This window comes from Erinaceus europaeus, chromosome 14, assembly GCF_950295315.1.
Source record: "Erinaceus europaeus chromosome 14, mEriEur2.1, whole genome shotgun sequence".
Lineage (NCBI taxonomy): Eukaryota > Metazoa > Chordata > Mammalia > Eulipotyphla > Erinaceidae > Erinaceus > Erinaceus europaeus.
Window position 1 is genome coordinate 67557459 of NC_080175.1, and position 20336 is coordinate 67577794.

At 44.4% G+C, this 20336-nt stretch overlaps 1 protein-coding gene across 3 annotated transcripts in view; it reads left to right on the forward strand.

The window, feature by feature from the left end:
* The window catches only part of FNDC3B (fibronectin type III domain containing 3B), a 296399-nt gene that overhangs the window by 62497 nt on the left and 213566 nt on the right, over positions 1–20336 (forward strand). For all 3 annotated transcript variants that reach the window (XM_060171958.1, XM_007517927.3, XM_060171959.1), the window contains exon 2: positions 17405–17543. In XM_060171958.1, the coding sequence (XP_060027941.1) occupies positions 17433–17543 (111 nt within the window). In that variant the 5' untranslated portion in view covers positions 17405–17432. The remainder of the gene's footprint in view (positions 1–17404; positions 17544–20336) is intronic.

Consider the following 20336-nt stretch of genomic DNA (forward strand, 5'->3'; position numbering starts at 1 on the left):
TTGATGTACAGCGGCTGGAAAGTGTTTCATCTCAAGATTTAACCACATCGTGCACAGTGAATAGAATTCCATGGGGCTTTACAAGTGAACTTTTGTCATAAAATTGCAGAGGCCCACTTATCTGTAGGTTATTTAAAAAAGTGAAATATGAATGCACAAGTCACTTTTCATGCTATGATCTGTAGGTTAACCAACGCTAACATTTTGGCTCTTATTTCATTTTTATAAGCAGTTTTATATGCATTTATACTTGGGGCACATTTGGCTAAACATTGGGTTGGGAGCATTTCCTCGTGATATTTCTGGTTTGCTTTTTCTGTCTTGTGAAAGTGACTTCACATCCTGAAACTAGCAAATGGTTTTATTTAGGGCTGGCTTGGTTTTGTGTTGCAGTGGTTGTTTTAAATATTAGACTTTTGGTAGACCCTTGGTATACGTATTCCCTGTGATATTCCAAGCTGTTGTACTCAAATTGATAGATTTTTAAAGCTAGTCCAGTCTCTCTAGAGAAATGAGAAGATCAAGCTACAGGAGTTAGGAGTTGGCTTCTGTTGTCCATATTCAAGTACTTAATGGCCTAAGTCATTTATGTGGGAAGCAGCTTTTACCCTCTTTTGCAAGTGGAGCAACGGTTGAGAATTTAAGCAACACATTTTTTTTGTTAAAGAAGTGTGTGTGTGTGTGTGTGTGTGTGTGTGTATACATACATGCTCAGGTAGGAGGGAAAATTCAAGTTGGTGGCTTAGTATCAAATCAATCAAGCCTATTCATTAATTGTGTTTTCAACCACCAGTTTTTTAAAAAAGATGAATATTATTAGGGAACCTAAATTTTCATTGGTGATAATGTTGGGAAGTGACATTTTGAAGTTCTGATTTTTAATTGCATGGTTAATAGTAAAACCTTTCGTTTGCCTTTGGAAAAAAATCACTATTTAGAGTGTTTTCCTTTGATAGTAAAACATTGTGATTTAGTAATTTAAAAAAATTTAAAATATATTTATTTATTTATTCCCTTTTGCTGCCCTTGTTGTTTTATTGTTGTAGTTATTATTGTTGTTGTCGTTGTTGGATAGGACAGAGAGAAATGGAGAGGGGAGGGGAAGACAGAGGGGGGAGAGAAAGATAAGACACCTGCAGACCTGCTTCACCATTCCCCTGCAGGTAGGGAGCTGGGGGCTCGACCCGGAATCCTTACGCTGGTCCTTGTGCTTTGCGCCACCTGCGTTTAACCCATTGTGCTACCTCCCGACTCCCTTGTAAATTTTTATTTTTTAAACAGTTTGACACCCTGAGAGATCAGCTAGAGAAAACAATGGAGGAAGCAGAAGAGATAGCTTAATAGTTCTCCAAAAAGAGTCTCATGCTTGAGGTTCTGAAGTTGCAGGTTCAATACTTGGCACCACCTTAAGCCAGAGCTCAGTAATGCTCTGGTAAAAATAAATAAGTAAATAAATAATAAATAAATAAATAAATAAATAAATAAAATGCAGAGAGACAGTGCAGTGTCACACCATTCCCTGTCCCCTTGGGAAGGAGTTGGTGCTGGGCAGTACACTTGCACTGGCTTTTTTGACCCTGGAGGGCAGGAAGACAGTTAGGATATGTGACCTTGGAGTTTGCAGTGGCTCACTGTGCTTGTGCCTTGGAACTTTTTGGAACAGTAAGAGGTACTCTTAGTACAGTCTGCTTCCTGTGTGAGCACCTATTGTGGAGCCCTGGGTGAATGGGAGGTTTGTGAGAAGTGGTTTCCCACCAGCACACAATGCCACCTCCAGCAGTGTAAATACACACTCCAAGGGGTCAGCCCAGCAGCCACCAGCCAGAAGGCCCTGGCAAAGGGCAGTATTCTAGAATTCCCTTCATTTATAGTGGTCAGCAGGAAAATTAATATGTCTGCTAAATCTATTTTTAAGAACAAAAAGGGAAGTCTCTTATCTGACGTTGTTGGCTGAATGCAAAGCAATGAACTGTAACTTATTTTGGTTTTTTTATTTTCTTGTTGTTGGTGTTGCTAATTTCTTGCTCTAGGAGATGAAATTCACTGTTTTGCTGATTATCCTGTCTGTATCTGAAACGAGAAGTTCTTGTCAGAGTTTTCCTCATCCCCTCAGCGGACTGCTTTTGGATTCTTTGATGAAAGACAAGAATAGATTGTGGGAAAAGAAAATAAACCCTTGGCCTCAGAAAATGTTGTAGTAGTTCATTGAGCCATAAAGAAAGGCCCAGTGATCAGAGCAGATAGACACACAAAATTATTTGTCTTTCTTCCTCTGATGTTGATCTTTTGCTGTGAATCGGAGGCATGAGTCTGATTACGGGAGATTGAACCGGATCCCTGATCTGATCTGATGGCTCATGGTGGTTTGAAGTCTGACCACTTCCAGGCCCTGAACTCCAGTTCACAGTCCCAGCCTGGGAATGAGCGAATGAATGAATGGATGGATGCCCGGCCTTCAGCATCCATGCTCTCTTCTCCTTCAGGACTCTGTCACGCCTGATTTTGCCGAAGGAATTAGTTTCACCAAAGTTCTTTAGAGTATAAATTCCTAGTGTGAGAACTCCCTACTAGAATCTGGATAGCTCTTCATTTGTTATATTGTTCTGTCCAAAGCTTTCAGGTGAGGCCATTAAAATAACTCACCTGGACAGTGCACTGCTCTGCTGTGTGCTCAACACAGATTCGAGCCTGGCCCCCTCAGCAATCAAGGGAGCTTTAGTGCTGTGGTCTCTTTTCACTCTGTCTCTCTGCCTCCATCTCTATCTAAAAAACAACAACAACAACAACAAAAAAAAAGGTACAAAACATTTGTCAAGTGAATCATAGATTTCAGCATAAGATAGGTACAGTAATCTTTATCTGCTAGGACTTTAATTTATAGTGGTTTTTTTTTTTTTTTTTTGCCTATCACCAGGTATATAATGGGGCTCAGTGCCTGTAGGATGTCTCCACCACTCCAGATGATTTGCCCCTCCCTTCTCCTTCTTCCTCTCTCCTTTTCTTTTTTATAGAAACAAGACAAAGAAGCTCCACTTATTGTGGAGCTCACCCCTTACAGGTGGGGGCCAGGGCTTGAACATGGGTCCTTGAGCATGGGGGGAGCGTGTGCTCTACCTGATGTATCACCTCCTGGCCCCGATTGTTTTCTTATGTCTTTACATGCAAATAGCTGGTGAGGAACAGAGGTTCCAGTGGCTCTTATTGTGATGTAGGGAACTTGTGGGATATATGAGACCATAGATTAATGCCCCTGAAATGTGATTTGCTTTGTTCATTTTTGTGTGTCTGTGCTCTTCAGAAATACTACCTGGAAAACATTTTTGTGTGTCTTTCACACTGCCCTGTAAATTGGACAACTTGGATTCTGTCCAAGTTTCTGCGAGCATTGTGAAGTATTGGTGGGATCATGAGCTTAAGAGTCTACATGGTTTCAGCACAAAAGTGTACACAGAGCAGGACCTGGGTATGCATTCATTAGATTAATGAAAGCATCCCTCTTTATGTTCTTTGAACAGGACATATTAGTGTAATTAATGATGTCCACACCATTTTAGGGCATGTTTAGAACACAGACAAGCCCCACACTTCAGACCAATAAAACGATGTGTTATATAGGAGCCGTTAATATACCGATTATATGCCTAGTCTGTTTAAAGGAATCGCCTTAATGCTTTGTAGTATATGAGGTTCCTACCCTTTAAGTGGAAGACAATGTTTTCTTTCTAAATAATCCCACATTTTCTTGTCTTTAGAAATGTTACTTGTGTGTACATGTCTCAAATCAAAACGTGATTGTCATGAGCTCATCTAAAACAGCACATGGTGTGCTCTTACGTGATGTGTCTTTGCACCTGCTGACTTGTTTCTGTGCAACTGGTGTACTTTCTTGTGGATTTTCTGTTTCAGTACCTTATAGGAAGCGAGGAACATCTGTTACTTGCTTTGTGTTCGTTCACAGTGAAAGACAGAGCCGCTTCTGAGAATGGCATCCATTGTGCTGATTCTTGCAGAAGTGACTAGGTTTAAGGGGCTGTAGCAGGATAACTCACGTGGAAGTGCAGGCACTTGCCAACTATCAGGCCCTGAGTGTGAACCCTGGCACCATGTGGGAGCATAGTGGGTGCCAGTGGGAGCTCTGTGGATAATGAAGTACTGCCAGGGTCTGTCTGTCTCTGTCTCTCTCAATAGGAGTGAAAAATCTAGCTTGAGAACTGTGGTATAGTTTATGTGGAAGAATTAGTTCCTCATTTAGAGCAAAACAAAAACAATTGGTTTAAAAATTATGCCTCTAAGTAGGTTCTTAATGAATCATACACAATTCTTGCTGATCTCTCCCCCTCCCCAATACACACACACTCCCACAGAGATGGGAACAAAACCTGATTAAATAAAAAAGAAAGAAACTTAGAGGAGCTGTGTGGTGGTGCACCACATTGAGCGGACATGTTACCATGTGCAAAGACGTGGGTTCAAGCCCCAATCCTTACCTACAGGGGGGAAGTTTCCCGAGTGGTAAAGCAGTGCTGCAGGTGACTCTCTCCCCCTTTCTAACTCCCTTTCTTCTCTCAATCCTATAAAAATAAATATCTAAAAAAAATTTTTAAGGGAGTCTATCAGAAACTATTACAGAGATCTTAGAAATCTTTGTAGTAGTTATTTAAGTATAAACCAGTCTAGGCATCCATGATATTTACCAAGTGTTCTGCATTTAACTTACCCAATGAAGCAAAACTGAGTTTGTCAAGTAACTATGCTTGAATTCTCTTGTGAGCTGGTTAAACAAACAATTTTGTATCCTCGTAGCAAATCAGAAATGAAGACTGAGGTGGTGGAGAGTTAGAGTGGGGGGATGGGCTCATGGTTTTTTTTTTTTTTTTTTTTTTTTTTTTTTTGCACCTCCAGGGTTTTCGCTGGGGCTCAGTGCCTGTACTACGAATCCACTGCTCCTGGAGGCCATTTGTTCCCTTTTGTTGCCCTTTTTGTTTATCTCTGTTGTGGTTATTATTGTTGTTATTATTGTTGTTGTTGGCTAGGACAGAGAGAAATAGTGAGAGGAGGGGAAGATAGAGAGGGGGAGAGAAAGCTAGACACCTGGGAGTCAGGCTGTAGCGCAGCAGGTTAAGCGCAGGTGGCACAAAGCACAAGGACCGGCATAAGGATCCCAGTTCGAACCCCGGCTCCCCACCTGCAGGGGAGTCGCTTCACAGGCGGTGAAGCAGGTCTGCAGGCGTCTATCTTTCTCTCCTCCTCTCTGTCTTCCCCTCCTCTCTCCATTTCTCTCTGTCCTATCCAACAACAACTACAACAACAATAATAACTACAACAATAAAACAAGGGCAACAAAAGGGAATAAATAAATAAAATATTTTTTTTAAAAAAAGCTACAATATTCAATAGCTATTTTTTTTAAAAAAAAGATAGACACCTGTAGACCTGCTTCACAGCTTGTGAAGGGACCCCCCTGCAGGTGGGGAACTGGGAGCTCGAACTGGGATCCCTATGCCGGTCCTTGCGCTTTGAGCCATGTGTGCTTAAGCCACTGCACTACCACCCAGTGCCTGGGCTCATGTTTTGAAGGTTTTAATCTTCTAGAACACTTAGAAAAGAGGCCACAGTTGGCTAACCAGATATCTGTTAGACCCCAGACTTTGTCTGAGGACAGTGTCACAGAGCTGTTGTGAGTATATAGGGACTCGGCATAAGTCCTTGGTTCCTCTATTTCCTGAGTCCCAGAATTCTGGTTCCGTGCCTGGCACACAGGGGCATCTCAGTAAAGGTCACTTAAAACTAGTAGCTCATTATCTCAATTCAGTTTTCTTTTGAATGAAACTATTTTTAAAAGATCCTTTCTGCTAAAACCTTTAAGAATATGATTATTTGTTTCAAATTTAAGAAAGAACCTCCCAGCCCAATTTATGTTTATTTTGGAGTCTTTACATATAAATAATAGAATTTTGAAACACTTTTTACCATGGACCTTGTTCTCTAAAAAAAAAAAAAACTTTTTATCTGTAAACTGCTATCTATTGTCTATGATCTGGGTATACATAGCATTAAAAATTACAACAAAAGATGTAACTTGAAGAGTTTATAATTTGGATTCTAGTGTTTTTGTATTCATCCCTTAGTCACCTGGACATAGTAAATTTACTATGTAAGTTTAAACATACCACCCCGTATGTTTCTTTTAAAAAACGTGTTTTTAGAAATCAATCAGTATTTTGCTGAGGATACACCAAAATGTCACCCTTGTGACTTTTGTAGGTGAATGGAGAATTGAATTGGGTAGGACAAACACACATTTCATTGAATGTCTTTGAAAGGTATCCGGTCTTTTGCATTTTGTACCACAAGCTTGTTTTATCTGGTTTCTCAAACTCAGTAACCCATGGTGTTTCCAAGCAACTCTTTTCATTTCTCTGTTTCATAGCCAGATTCTTAGAAGTCACAGTCAGTCTGTGAAGAGCCCTGGCTTATCACCATCATCTGTGTGTCTTTAGCCCCTCTCCACTTTTTCTATGAATGGGGAACATCACGACTTTGCAGGGCTGCTGTGAGGCTTGATGAGAAGGAGAGCAGAAAGCCTCATGTATGTACTGCCTTTGCCCTGGGGGCTGACACCACAGCTTCCTGATGTGTCAGCCAAGTCTTTCCCAGAAAGCACAGTTGTTTGGGCTTGCAACACAACTTCCTCCCAATAAAGGGGGTGTGCACTTGAGTTGTCTTACCAAGAGGAGTTGATCTGTAATCTCGAAATACATTTTGGACTTTATTAAAGGAGAATCTAGAAGTTGTGTGAAATTACCCTTGGTCATGGGGAATAAACAGAAACTGGGCCTGACAGAACTGGTTGGGGCTCCAGGCTAGTGGCAGGGCCCCAAAGCTGAGTAGAAAGTGGGATTCTGGAGCTGGAACTCATTATTCTCATCTCTTGTCACTTCTCCAAGTAGCTTGGGGCTGGACTGGAGGAGAGGTGGAAATCCTGCAGTTGAGAATGACCATCTCTGTTGGTCTGCTTCTAATTCTGCTTCTAAGACCCCTTCTGTTTTGATCATCACGTTAGGTTCGCTTGCACTGCTTAACGCTGTGGTCTATTTACATAATCATTGTTTTGTTTGAGACCCGCACTGGTTTAATCCCCATTGGTTTAATCCCACTGGTTCGAACTCTCTTTTCACTCTGCCCCCTCTCCTAGTCACACCCTGTTTTCCACAGTTTAATCCCACTGGTTTGCATTCTCTTTTTGCTCCACTCCCTCTCCTAGTCACATCCTATTTTCCACCATTTAATCCTCACTAGTTTATACTTTTTTTCCTTCTCCCCACCCCCTATCCTACATACTTTCTCTTCCTGACACTTCCACCTCAGGAGATATAAAGGACAGGATTTTCTAATGAATATTGATTGATTGCACTGCATTTCTTTTCATCAATAAAGATTGAACTGCGTCCCAGCACAGCCATAAGTCCCTGGTCGTCTGTCTCCCGCCCGCGAAGCTAACCTGGCATCTGGCAACCGAACAGGGACTGGCCTATCTCCATTCCCGCACTGTGGTTCTCTCAACGGTCCTCTTCTGTGTCCTGCAGAAAAAAAAACAAAAACAAAGCAAACAGTTGCACAGTGTCGGATGCCACAGAAAACATAATTTTCAGTTTTTTCCAACCAGAACAAAATATGTGACCAGGCTAGCTTGACTCTGCATGATAATTAGGGCTCCTGGCTCTGTGATGTCTCCCTGACGGTGCTGGATTGGCTGCGTTGGGGGCAGAACTTACCTTTATTCCTTCGATAAAGAGATTTAACCCTCTCCCCGCCCCCCAAATAGTGCCTTTCTGAGATGACAGTAGTTTTGAGTTCAGACACGACTACTTTTTACCATCTAAACAAACTTAGAATCAAAGCATCTATGGATTCCTGCAGGCAAGACCTGTGTTTTCTTCTGGGCTCTCTCTTTTTTAAATTTTTAAAAAAATATTTATTTATTCCCTTTTGTTGCCCTGGTTCTTATTGTTGTAGTTATTACTGTTGTTGTTATGGATGTCATCGTTGTTGGATAAGACAGAGAGAAATGGAGAGAGGAGGGGAAGACAGAGGGGGAGAGGAAGATAGACACCTGCAGATCTGCTTCACCGCCTGTGAAGCGACTCCCCTGCAGGTGTGGAGCTGGGGGCTCGAACCAGGATCCTTATGCCGGTCCTTGTGCTTTGCGCCATGTGTGCTTAACCTGCTGCGCTACCGCCCGACTCTTTTCTGGGCTCTCTTTAACAGAGTGTACATTACTCTCCCTTTTCTTGAGCCCCCAAATTTAATTTTAACCCAGGCTGGTGGCAGTGCTTCTAATCTAAGAAGTTTCGTGGCAGGGGACCTAGCCATGGATCTCAGAACTGCCACCTGAAGGCCCCGTGCCTATAATTGGCTGCCAAATACAAAGCTGTTTCCCCCCTCCCCCCAGGCCCAGGACTTCTTTCTAGTAGCTGTGATTTAACTTTACTCATGAGCCTGTATCAGATGAGAAGACACATTCTAGAGAGGGTGGCACATACTTACAGCTGTTGTTGACGTCTCTCTTGAGGTCTCTTCCCAGGACCAGCATCTTGTTCAGGTAGCAAACCAAAGCAAGGGAAAGCCTCGGGTCCAAAGCTGTTTAAACTCAGCTGGAAAATGAGATTTCCTCAGCATCAGAGCTGCAGTCAGTATCTCTATTTGCTCAGTACATTCTTGTTTTTTTGTTTTTTTCTTTTCCTTTAATATTGGATTCTTCCTCCTATGCAGAAGGCTCAGGTTCTACTCAGACAAGTAAGAAAAACAAAGGTTTTTTTTTTCAATTTTTAAATTATTTTATTTTATTTATTCATTTATTGGATAGAGGCAGACAGAGGGAAATTGAGAGGAAAGGGGTGAGAGAGACAGAAAGACAGCTGTCAACCACTTTACCACTCATGAAGTTTCCCTCTGCAGGTGGGGACTCGGGGCTTGAACCCGAGTCCTTGTGCATGGTAACATGTGCACTCAACCAGGTGCACCACTTCTGGCCCTGAAATGAGCAGGTTTTAAGGGTTTGGGTAAGGCTTTTTCTAGTTCTTGTTCAGTCTGTGCTAAGCATGCACTGCAGAAATTTTACATTTGAAACAACACACTCTTATAAAACCAGAAACAAGTTCTAAAGGCTAATCTATAATCTGGTTGCTTTCTTCTAGAAAGTCATGGCTCAAGCTCTGAGCTATTGGAAGACCCTGAATTAGGACAGATTTCCTGAAATTCTTCCTGGCGTCTATGTATATGTCTGGGCCTGTGTCTGTGTATACATAGAATGCACATACATAGAATGTACTATGCTATCAGCATAGTTATTGTTGGGACTTGCTGCCTGCACAGCCATTTTTCCGTTTTTGTTAGAGGGTGAGAAGTGGTGAGGGAGACACATACCTGCTATACTGCTCTACCTCTTGGGAGTCTTCCCCCCTGCAGGTAGGGAGTGGGGACTTGAACCTGTGTTCTAGGTCATGTAATTCATATGTGTGTACTTTACCCAGTGAGCCACCTCCCAGGCCCAGCGTGTGTGTATTATGTTAAGCAAAAGTTACTGGTCCTTTGAGCTACTTCTAGTGCAGGGACTGTGAGAAATGCTAGTAAAAATCTTTAGTTCCTCTCTCTAGTGTCTTATTTTGCAGGATTTGATTTTCAAAAGGAGCGAAGGAGAATGCTGGCCTTTCCTCATGGCTTCTCAGGTGGGGAGGGGCAAGCACTGAGACTCCCCAGCTACTTGGTGTTCACCGGCTCTGCCCTTAACAGCTGGTCCCCAGAGATCAGGCCAGCGCTGGGATGGAGAGAAGAACCCTACTCTCACAGTGATAGGGAAGTGGTGAAGACAGTTAGAACGAGTGGATATTTCTCAATCTCAGTGGTAAAGATTTCGCAGTGTTGTCTAGCCTATTTATTGTTTTTAAACTAGAGCCCTGCTCAGCTCTGGCTGATGGTGGTACTGGGGGATTGAACCTGGGACTTGAGAGCCTCAGGCATGAAGATCTTTCACAGAACTACTGTGGCATGCCCCAGTTCCTTTGGGGCCTTCTAGATCTTGCTAATAAGGAAGGCTGTGTACCCAGGACACTCAGTTTTTGTGACTGATGGCAGCCACTCATGCCTTGCTTCATGCTGGGGTGCGTTTCTGAGAAGTGCTTGCCGAGCAGTTTTGTAACAGCAGAGCCCACAGAGTGTCCACAGCAGCATCTGTGCCAGCCCACTAGCTGCTCTGCCTGCTGGCCCTAAAGCCTGGGGAGCTGCATTTGACCTTAAGCCTCAAGCTTCCCACTTGGAGGGGTAGGAGTGGGCTTCCCACAAGCAGGTTTTTCTCCCCGTGCTGTAGGTCTTTTGGCAAATTTTGCCTTTTTGAGATTTCTCTTTTTTTTAAAAAAAAATATTTATTTATTCCTTTTTGTTGTCCCTTGTTGTCTTTATTGTTGTAGTTACTGATGTCGTCGTTGTTGCATAGGACAGAGAGACATGGAGAGAGGAGGGGAGACAGAGAGGGGGAGAGAAAGATAGACACCTGCAGACCTGCTTCACTGTCTGTGAAGTGACTGCCCTGAAGGTGGGGAGCCAGGGGCTCGAACCAGGATCTTTATGCCATCCTTGTGCTTTGCACCACCTGTGCTTAACCTGCTGAGCTACAGCCCGACTCCCGAGATTTCTCTTTTTAAACACACATAGTATGAAGTGCAAGGACCCTCACAAGGATTCTGGTTCGAGCCATGGCTCCCCACTTGCAGGGAAGGGGTCACTTCACAGGTGGTGAAACAGATCTTCAGGTGTCTTTTTTCCCCCCCTCTCTATCTTCCTGTCCTCTCTCAATTTCTCTCTATCCTATCTAATAAAATGGAAAATCAAAATGGTCACCAGGAGCAGTAGATTTGTAGTGCCAGCAGCGAGCCCCAGCGATAACCCTGGAGGGAGAGAGAGACAGAGACAGACACACAAAGAGACCCCCCCCCCTCGACATTCAGGCACAAAATGAGGTCAGGTGCAGGTGTGCTGGCTGTCACTGAGTTCACTGGGCTCAGGCCTAAGCCCGGCAGCCACCTGCAGACTTGTGACCACCACTCATGGAACATTAACTCTTTGGGAATAGTATCCTTTGATTTATTTTTAGAAAAACTTTATTTCTTTATTTTTTGCATAGAGACAAGAGAGAGATTGAGAGGGGAGAGAGAGAGAGAGAGAGAGAAGAGAAAGACACCTGTAGACCTGCTCCACTGATTGTGAAACTTCCCCCACCCCTGCAGGTGGGGATGGGGGGGGCTTGATACTCCACTGGGTGTGTCCCCATCTGGCCCCTGGGCTGGTATTGTTTTGGAAAACTTTCAAACACCCCCCCCCCCCCACACACACACACACACACACAATACAACAAAATAACATTTATTATTAACATGAGAGAGAGAAAACTAGAGCATCACTCTGCATATGTGATGCAGGGGGAAGAACTCAGGACCTCATGCATGGACCTAATTCCTTATCCTCTGTGCCACACACCCTCTCCCCTCGTCTCTCTGAACATGTGTTTTGAATTGCAGAATGGGTGAAACATAATCACGTGCCTTGTTTTTTATTGGTTCCTTTATTCTTCTTACTCTAAGCATTTCCCTGCCACGGTATAGAAATGAATCAAGGTCTGGGAAGACAGCCCAGTGCTTCTGCGAAAAAATTTTCCTGCCTGGGGCTCTAAGGTCTCAGGTTCAATCCTCAGCACCACCTTGAGCCACAGCTGAACAGGGGCCCCCTCCCCTCCCCTCCCCTCCCCTCCCCTCCCCTCCCCTCTCCTCCCTCTCCTATTTTAAAATAAAATATTAAAAATGAGAGAGAAATAAATCAGAATCCCCATTAAAGCACAGTGATGTGAGCTTGGGAACTCATGCCCCCTTGCCTTCGAGGGTTATTACTCCTCCAGGAGTTCTCTCTCCCTCTCTTCTTTTCCTCCCCTCCACTTTTCCTCCCTCCCTCCCTCCCTCCCCTCCTCCCCTCTCTCCCCTTCCCCTCCTCTCCTACCCCCTTCTCCTCTCCTCCTCCCCTTCTCCCCTCCTCTCTTTCTCCCCCTTCCCCCTCCTCCCCTCTTCTCCCCATCTCCCCTCTCCCTTGCCTCTTCTCTCCCCATCCATGCCTCCCCTCTTCTCTCTTTCCTGTCTTCCTTTCTTCCCTCTCCGCTGCTTTCTCCCTCCTTCCAGAGGGCAGTCCACTTGGCCCTTATGTGTATACTCTGCTCCTTTTGGTATTGCTGCATTCTTTTGGTTTCTCTTGTCATCTGAAACTAATTTGCGTACTGTACTATTCTCACATCTTGAATTAATGTAAGGAAATTTGGGTCACCGGCCCATGGAGTGAGGACCAGGACATTTTGTTACTAATTTGAAGGCCAGGTTCACAGACATTTCAAACTATCAGCAGTGATTAGGGCTTTTTTTTTTTTTTTTTTTTTCCCCAAGCTAGAAATTCTTCCTTGGCTGTAATTGCTTTCTCTGGCCTTTGGAAATGGATCCATGGCTTTCTTTCTGGAGTCAGGTTTTTTCATGAATTTGGCCAGAATGCTTCTTAGTATATAGACAGGGGCCAAAATGCCATGGAAAAGCTTTTTAGGCTTGTAGTGGGGAAAAGTCAAACGAGAGGAAAAAGTAATAAGCCAGTTGCCTAGAGTAAGGTACAAACTGAGGACCCTTTGTAATCATCTTTTAAAATAAGGTAACCTTGAAAAGCTTCAGGGGGGAGTCGGGCTATAGCACAGCGGGTTAAGCGCAGGTGGCGCAAAGCACAAGGACCGGCATAAGGATCCCGGTTCGAACCCCGGCTCCCCACCTGCACGGGAGTCTCTTCACAGGCGGTGAAGCAGGTCTGCAGGTGTCTATCTTTCTCTTCTCCTCTCTGTCTTCCCCTCCTCTCTCCATTTTCCTCTGTCCTATCCAACAACGACAACTACAACAATAAAACAACAAGGGCAACAAAAGGGAATAAATAAATAAAATAAAATATAAAAAAAAAAAAAAGAAAAGCTTCAGGGGCACAGTTGGACTGAATGAATTCCTCTTGCTAATAGTGAGGGTCTGCTCATTTTGTTTTCTAGGATAGTAAGCCCCCTCTTTTCCCTCCCTTCATCCCTTCTTCCTTCCTTCCCTCATTTTTGCTCATGCTGGGTCTGCCTAGCAGGTAAAGGAGGTATCAAGGCCGCCCTCTCTGAGGAGGGAGAGAGGAGTGAGGTCAACAAGTGTTCACGTGGCACCACCTCCCCCTGTCAGTCAAGGGAACAGAACTGGCCAGGCGTGAGGCACTTGTGGTTTTCAGTTAGGATGTGCGGTTAAGGGGGCGGGCATGGGGACTGGGGTGGGGGAGCTTGTGAGAGCCTGTGGTTGTCACCAAATTCTCTGAAACAGAAGTAAGGGTGGAACTGAAGGAAGAATAGGACCAAATCCTTGGAGCTCTGAGTGAGAAGAGAAAAGTTAAGAGGTCTAGAGAGGAACATTGTGGTAGCCAGCATCCATCTTCCTCTGGGTTCTTTCGAATGGTTTTGCATTACATTTATTTTGTACAGAACCTTGGTCCAAGGACTGGGTCTATCACAGAGTTCTGTTGTGTCTGAAGGACACTGCAGCAGTGGGAACATCCTGGACAAGATATATAAGGTTTACTGTAGAGATCTAGCCAACTGGTATACCTCTGCCCAACAGAGAAGGAGCCCAGATGAAGGAGAGGAATGTTTTGTGTGGGTGGTTTCTCCCGAGGTCATCGGAAATAACAGCGGTCACCGTTCAGTTATCCTGGGCTCACACACCTGGCCCCCTCTGTTTCTGAGCTGGTACTCCTCAAGTGGTGCAGGAAGATAGTTCAGCACCTGGGGAGCTTCTGGGGCTCCACAGACATGGCTCCACTCTCTGTGTGTGAAGTTGACACTCTGGTTGCCTACTCAGGGAAGATGTAAGGCAAAAGAATTAGTATGTGGCTCTCAGACTTGAGAAGGATCACTCATGGTACTGTCTAATGACGAAGAGAACAAAAGACATAAAAATTAAATGCAGCAGTTGGAGAGATGGCATCATGGTTATGCAAAAAGACTCCTGTCTGAGGCTCAGAGTCTCTGGTTCAATCTCTAACAGCTAACACCACCACCAGCCAGAGCTTAACTCTACTCTGTTAGAAAAAATTAAAAAAAGGAAAAAAGAGAAAGAAAAATATACACATGGGAATTCAAGTAGCAATGAATTTCTTTGATTAGGTCAAAATGCTTCAGTAATTGTGTTTTTTTAAAAAGTATTTTATTTATTTTGGATAGAGATAGAAGTTGAGAGGGAAGAGGGGGATAGAGAGGGACAGAGTAAGAGACACCTGCAACACTGCTCATGAACCCCTCCCCTCGCAAGTGGGGGCCGAGGGCTTGAACTTGGGTCCTTGTGTACTGTTACATGTGTGCTAAATAGAGTGTGCTACCATCTGACCCACTTCAGTGACTCTTTAATATATCACTTCATGACTAAACATAGTATTTCACGTACATTTCTAGACAAAATAAATAAATAAACAAGAAAGATAAGATAAGGTTTTGCCCAGCCAGTTGTGTTATGAAAAAAACAAATATTTTCAACTTAAAATCGTTGCAGATAAAATCTGGTTTTGGTCCTTAACATGCATCGTTTGTATGGTGAACATTCAGCAGTCATTCCTTCATATTTTAATTCTGCATACAGGAAAACAAAAAAAACCAAAACCTCAACTCTTGCAGGAATGTCACATTAGTTAGGTCTCCTCTATACTGAGGGTCTGGGTATTCTGTCTTGAGTATAGCTGTCATTTTGTTTGAGTTTTCAGCCAGAACTGAGGAAACACAAGCCTTTTGTGGAAATGATGGATACAGGGCCAGCGTTCCTCACTGGACTTCTGATTGCTCCTGGGTAGGCATCTATGGGGCCAGGCAGTGGCATTCCCAGTAGAGTACACGTTACCATGCACGTGCACTTGGGTTCAAGCCCCCATTCCCCACCTGCGGGGGGGGGGCGTCACAGATGGTGAAGCAGTGCTGCAGGTGTCTCTCTGTCTCTCTCTTCTATCTCCCCCCCTCCTCTCAATTTCTATCTGTCTCTATCCAAAATATATAAGTGGATAAAGAAAAGTGGAAAAAGAAAACTTCACTAGGTGGTAGTGAACCACATGGAATGTCAGCAGATCCTCCAAGCTCTCCTGCCTAGCCCCAGACCATGTATCTTTAGCATTTGTCCCCCATCCTGCTGGAATGGGCAGAGCCCTAAGCCTCCTTACTCCCGTAGCCTTGCTGGGGGATGAGAGGGAGAGTAAACTCCATCCTGGCAGTGACCTGCCTGGCCTCAGCAGAGTGGCCTGGAGAGCCCACTGAGCAGAGAGCCTCAGTTTGGACGCAGCTTGGCCAGCAGGTGCCTGGGGGCTCTGGAAAGGCATGGGGAGCAGGTGGAAGTAGGCAGGGAGACTGGAGACTACTTCACCCTGAGGCCGTTACTTAGCATCCTATGTACCCAATATTCAGTTTTAAAGAAGAAATTTGACACATGATGTTCAAGTAGACCTGCAAGCTATTATCAACCTGCGGAAAAGCCATTCTTCACATACTGGTAGGAGACAGTCGATGAGAAGTAAAAAATTAAAATGTACACCTGTTGTCGGTCATTTGCATTATTCAGAATTCCAACAGCAGTATCGTGACGACAACACTGGAATTATTCAGGTTACTTTGCTGTGGGAGAATCTGCTCGCTTCATCAGGGCAAACTGTCGAGCTTTGGGTTTTATGCTTTAATTTGCTTAGGAAGTGAGTTACTACCCCATAAAACAGCACGATGTTACTATTAACGCGGGATTAATAAGACCTGCTATTATAGAGTGTGCTTCTCTGGCTGGAACAAGACTTCATTGTTTGGTGCTTAAAATAATTAGTTTCTTCAAGTGGGTCTATAATGAATAGTGTAAAATTTTTACCAATTTAAAATAAAAAGGTTTTACAATCTCTTGGGTGACTTTTATGTATCATTTGATACCTCCAGGAAGGAGTTTCTCTTGGGGGAAGCTGGGGAGGAGGGAGGTATTTTATTGCTCAGAATAATGAAAAGAAATATTTTATTTATTTCCTACCTGTTTGGGACAAACTTGAGTTTGCTTTGATATTTTGCCTTATTTGGATGTTGAAAGCTGAGGAGTCCCTTTGACTATCCTTAAATTAATGATGGGGGGGGGGGGCTTCGTTATGAAGATGAAAAAATCAAACTGCAAGCTCATGATGCCAGTTTAGTTCTGAGAGTACTTACATGTGAAAGATACAGAAATACTTCTGAAAGAACATGTTATAATTCTAAGTAGGAGTGTAGTGTTTTCCAGCTGTTGACTTGAAAAGCTAGATCCTGTTGAGTGGACTTGGTGTTTGGGAGACTTGCATAAATTTCATTTGTTTGGGGGAAAGACGTGCCTCCCAGCCCTCCTCTGCACAAGGTGTTCTGGGGCTGCATCTGGAATCTGGGAAGGCTTAAGATGCGACCAGGAGATAAAGATGCAGATATGCGGCTGCTCACATCCAGTTCCGGGAAATGACGGGAGGGAGATAAATAGGATATGATTAATCACCGCAGTAACTGCAAACTCAGACATTGCAACCATTGCAGTATATAGGTAGTTAAGCGTTGTCTCACTCGCTTGGGCTAATGGGCTAGGAACTGTATTTTGATCCTGAGGAATGGATGAATGGGAAGCACTTTTTTTTTAAACATAAATTATCATCTTTGGCTTTATTTTTCAGTTACTTTAGAGATTGTGATACCAATAGTCTACTTTGTCTCAACATATTTCCTTATTTTATCCTCAAGTATCCCTGGAGTTTGGGAGCAGATGTTTTCAAACATAGAAATTTACAGCTTGGGAGGTTGTAAAGCTTTGGATTCTGGAACATGAGGTCCTGAGTTCAATCCCCAGCCTCACGTGTGCCAGAGTGGTGCTCTGGCTCTCTCTCTCTCTCTCCCTTTCCATCTCTCTCTCCCTTTTCATCTCTCTCTGTCTCTCTGTCTCTGTCTCTCTCTCTTTTTTTTATGAATTAATCAATCTTAATGAAAACACTTGAGGTGTTGTTCCCACGCCTAAGTGGTGGCAGCTTAGGCCTGTAGCTTCCTAGTTCTGTCTCCTTGCCTTTTTCTTCCCCCCTCCTTAGGAACCCTGACCCAGTAGTCCAGTGTTAATTGACTAGAACAGTGTGAATTTCAGCTGACCTCATGATGATGGACTTACATTTCGGGTTTGTTATGCTAAACAGTGGTGTGTGTGTGTGTGTGTGTGTGTGTGTGTGTGTGTGTGTGTGTGTGTGTGTGGTGTAATTCAGAGACTTAATGTTTTTCTCACTGGTGGTTCTCTCACAGGAAGCCGGTTGAGGAGAGTCCTCCATGAATGTATGTCACAATGATGATGACGGACCAGATCCCCCTGGAGCTGCCCCCGCTGCTGAACGGAGAGGTGGCCATGATGCCTCACGTGGTGAATGGAGACGCCACCCAGCAGGTTGGTGTGGGTGGGGCATGCAGCCAGAGTGTGGGGGCCAGGGATATAGCAGAACAGCTCTGCAGAAACACCTTCATGCCTGAGACTCTGAGCTCCTAAGTTCAGTCCCCAGCACCACCATAAATCAGAGTTGAGTAGGGCTCTGATAAGAGAATAAAAGTAATAGTGGGGGACATAGCATAATAGTTATGCAAAGAGAATCTCATACATGAGTCTCCAACATTTCAGGTTTAATCTCCCATACCAGGATAAATCAGAATTGAACAGTAAAATAATAATGATGATGATGATGACAACAATAACAACAACAGAAAAAAATTCAGGTTGTCCAAGTGAGACAAGTAAATTTTATTTTCTGATTCAGAGATCCAAGTAGAGCCATGAGCTATTCTAGAGGTGAGAGGTGTTTTTTCTTGGTCATGGAGTTAATATGATCTTTTCAAAAAGAGTTTTAAAGTGATCAGAACTGATGGTTTTCCCTGCCAACAGCAAATCTGACTTCACGCAGTCAGTATTCTGCATCATTAAAAGTCTGGTTCTTGAGATGAATCACTGTAAAAGCATGTCCGAGTCTGGGGAATAGAATGACTGTATACGCATGCCATGTACGGCCTGACTGACTGGCTGGAGCAGAGTGCTTGGGCTGCTCAGCGCTCCATCTCCCTTGGGAGAAGGGGTGGGCAGGGTGGACTAGGACAAAGTGCAGCAGGTGTGTGTGACAAGCTGGGGATGGTGGCTGGCTTTAACTAGAGGCATGGTCTCCTGTGACCCTGCTCTGGCTTCTTGAGCTCACATAATCATTCCGTATATCCAGCTCTCCGCTCTTACTTCCTTCAAATTCTTTTGACACTGAGGACTTAACATTATAGAGCAAAGCATTTATTTATGAGCTCATTCATGTAGCAGTGGGGGGCACTTTTTAAATGCTAAGTGAAACTTTCATTTTCACTGGCAGTGATGCACTCGATAGCACATGTGGCCATGCCCCGGAGCTCAGGTTCAAATCCCCATTCCTACCTGCAGGGAAAAAGCTTCATGAGGGCTGGAACAGTACTGCAGAGGTGTGGTGTGGTGTGGTGTGGTGTGGTGTGGTGTGGTGTGGTGTGGTGTGGTGTGGTGTGGTGTGGTGTGGTGTGGTGTGGTGTGGTGTGTGTGTGTGTCCTACACCTCTCACCCTCTAACAAAAGGGAAACAAATGGCTGTGCAAGCAGTGAGTCCCAATAGTAACCCTGGTGACAATGTTGCAGATCTCTTGACTTCTCACACACTATCTCCCCCCCTCCCCCTCTCTCCCTCTCCCGCTCTGCTCCCTCCCCCTCTCTCCCTCTCCTCCTCTCCTTCTCGCTCTCTTCCTCTCCTTCTCGCTCTCTTCCTCTCCTCCCTCCCTCTCTCACCTCTCCTCCTCCCTTTCCTCTCTCTTCCTCTCCTTCTCGTTCTCTTCCTCTCCTCCCTCTCTCCCTCTCCCTCTCCCCTCCCCTTCATTTTCTCTCTGTCCTGTGAAATAAAAAAAGGGAGGAAGGAATCCATCAGCAGCGGTGATGTAGGCACTGGGCCCAGATGATAACCCTGATGGCAAAAAACAAACAGAAAAAACCAAAAAAGCTCATTGGAGATTGAGTTATCACCTCTGATAACATCAGATTTTATTTTCCGTTAAGCACTAAAAGTTGAGTCTGCTCAGGCCTGTGGCCAATGCCACTGTTTCTGTGTAGTTTTGTTTTGTTTGTTTGTTTTAGAAGCTTGAAAGTAAGTTTTACAAAGGTTGGAATTAGGAACAGTTTCTTGGAAAACATTCACTCAAAGTATATCAGCAGTTCACATAAGTTAATTAGCCTTTTATTTGCTGTTGGTATGAGGTTCCCGCACTGCGCCCTTGCCCCACAGTGCATTTCTGCTTTACCCATCACAACACACGAAAGCTTTGTATAGGCTTCTGTTAGCTCTTCCTTCACTGCTTCAGAATTTACTGTCATGCTTTCTCTGGTGTTAGAATCTGGGCCTCAGGGAATGCCAGCCAAAAAAGATACGTCCTTCCTTTTCCTCATTGCTGCAGATATCTTACCTCTTAACTGCTCAAATCTCTCTCTCTCTCTCCTGGGTCATTTACTCCAAGCTACCATGGTTTTGTTCATCTCAGGCACATAACAAACGAGTTTAAATCAAGTCCATGAAGACATAATACAGGCCTCTCGCCCACCCAGCACACAGCCTGCCTCCTTGCTTGATCCCTCTCCAGTTAGCTCCTTCTGTCTCTGCTCTCTGTTGGAGCCCTGCTTCTCCTCCAGGCCCTGCATGGTGACTCCTGGCTTTCCCCTCTCAGTCTGTCAGCATCTCCTGCTGTCTCATCTCAGGAGTGGCCCACCCCCCTGCTGGACTCTCTAACTGGCCTTTTCACTGAGCTCCCTGCGCTGCCAAGTGATGCTTTATTTCTTTATGTCTTCATTCATTCTCTGCTTTTATTTGTGATTTAAGAGTGGGGTACAGTATTTTAAGATTACAGTGCATACAAAGTGATTCTGAAGACTCAACTACACGTGTCACCACCTGATCCTTCTCCCTCTTTATTTTAAGCTTACTGAATGCTGATCATCAGTGAGTACTCTTGATGCTGCTTCAGGATGTCCACAAGGGCTGTGGCCTCCCGTGCTGGCCCAGGACAGCAGGCTTGCAAGCCAGCCCTGAGGGCAGGAGGCTGCCGCTGCTGGAGCCCCGTCTAACCCAAATCCAGACTCTGCCCATCTGTGTCACCCCAGAGCGAGGCCCTGCCATTCTCCTAGGGGCAAACTCTGCTTC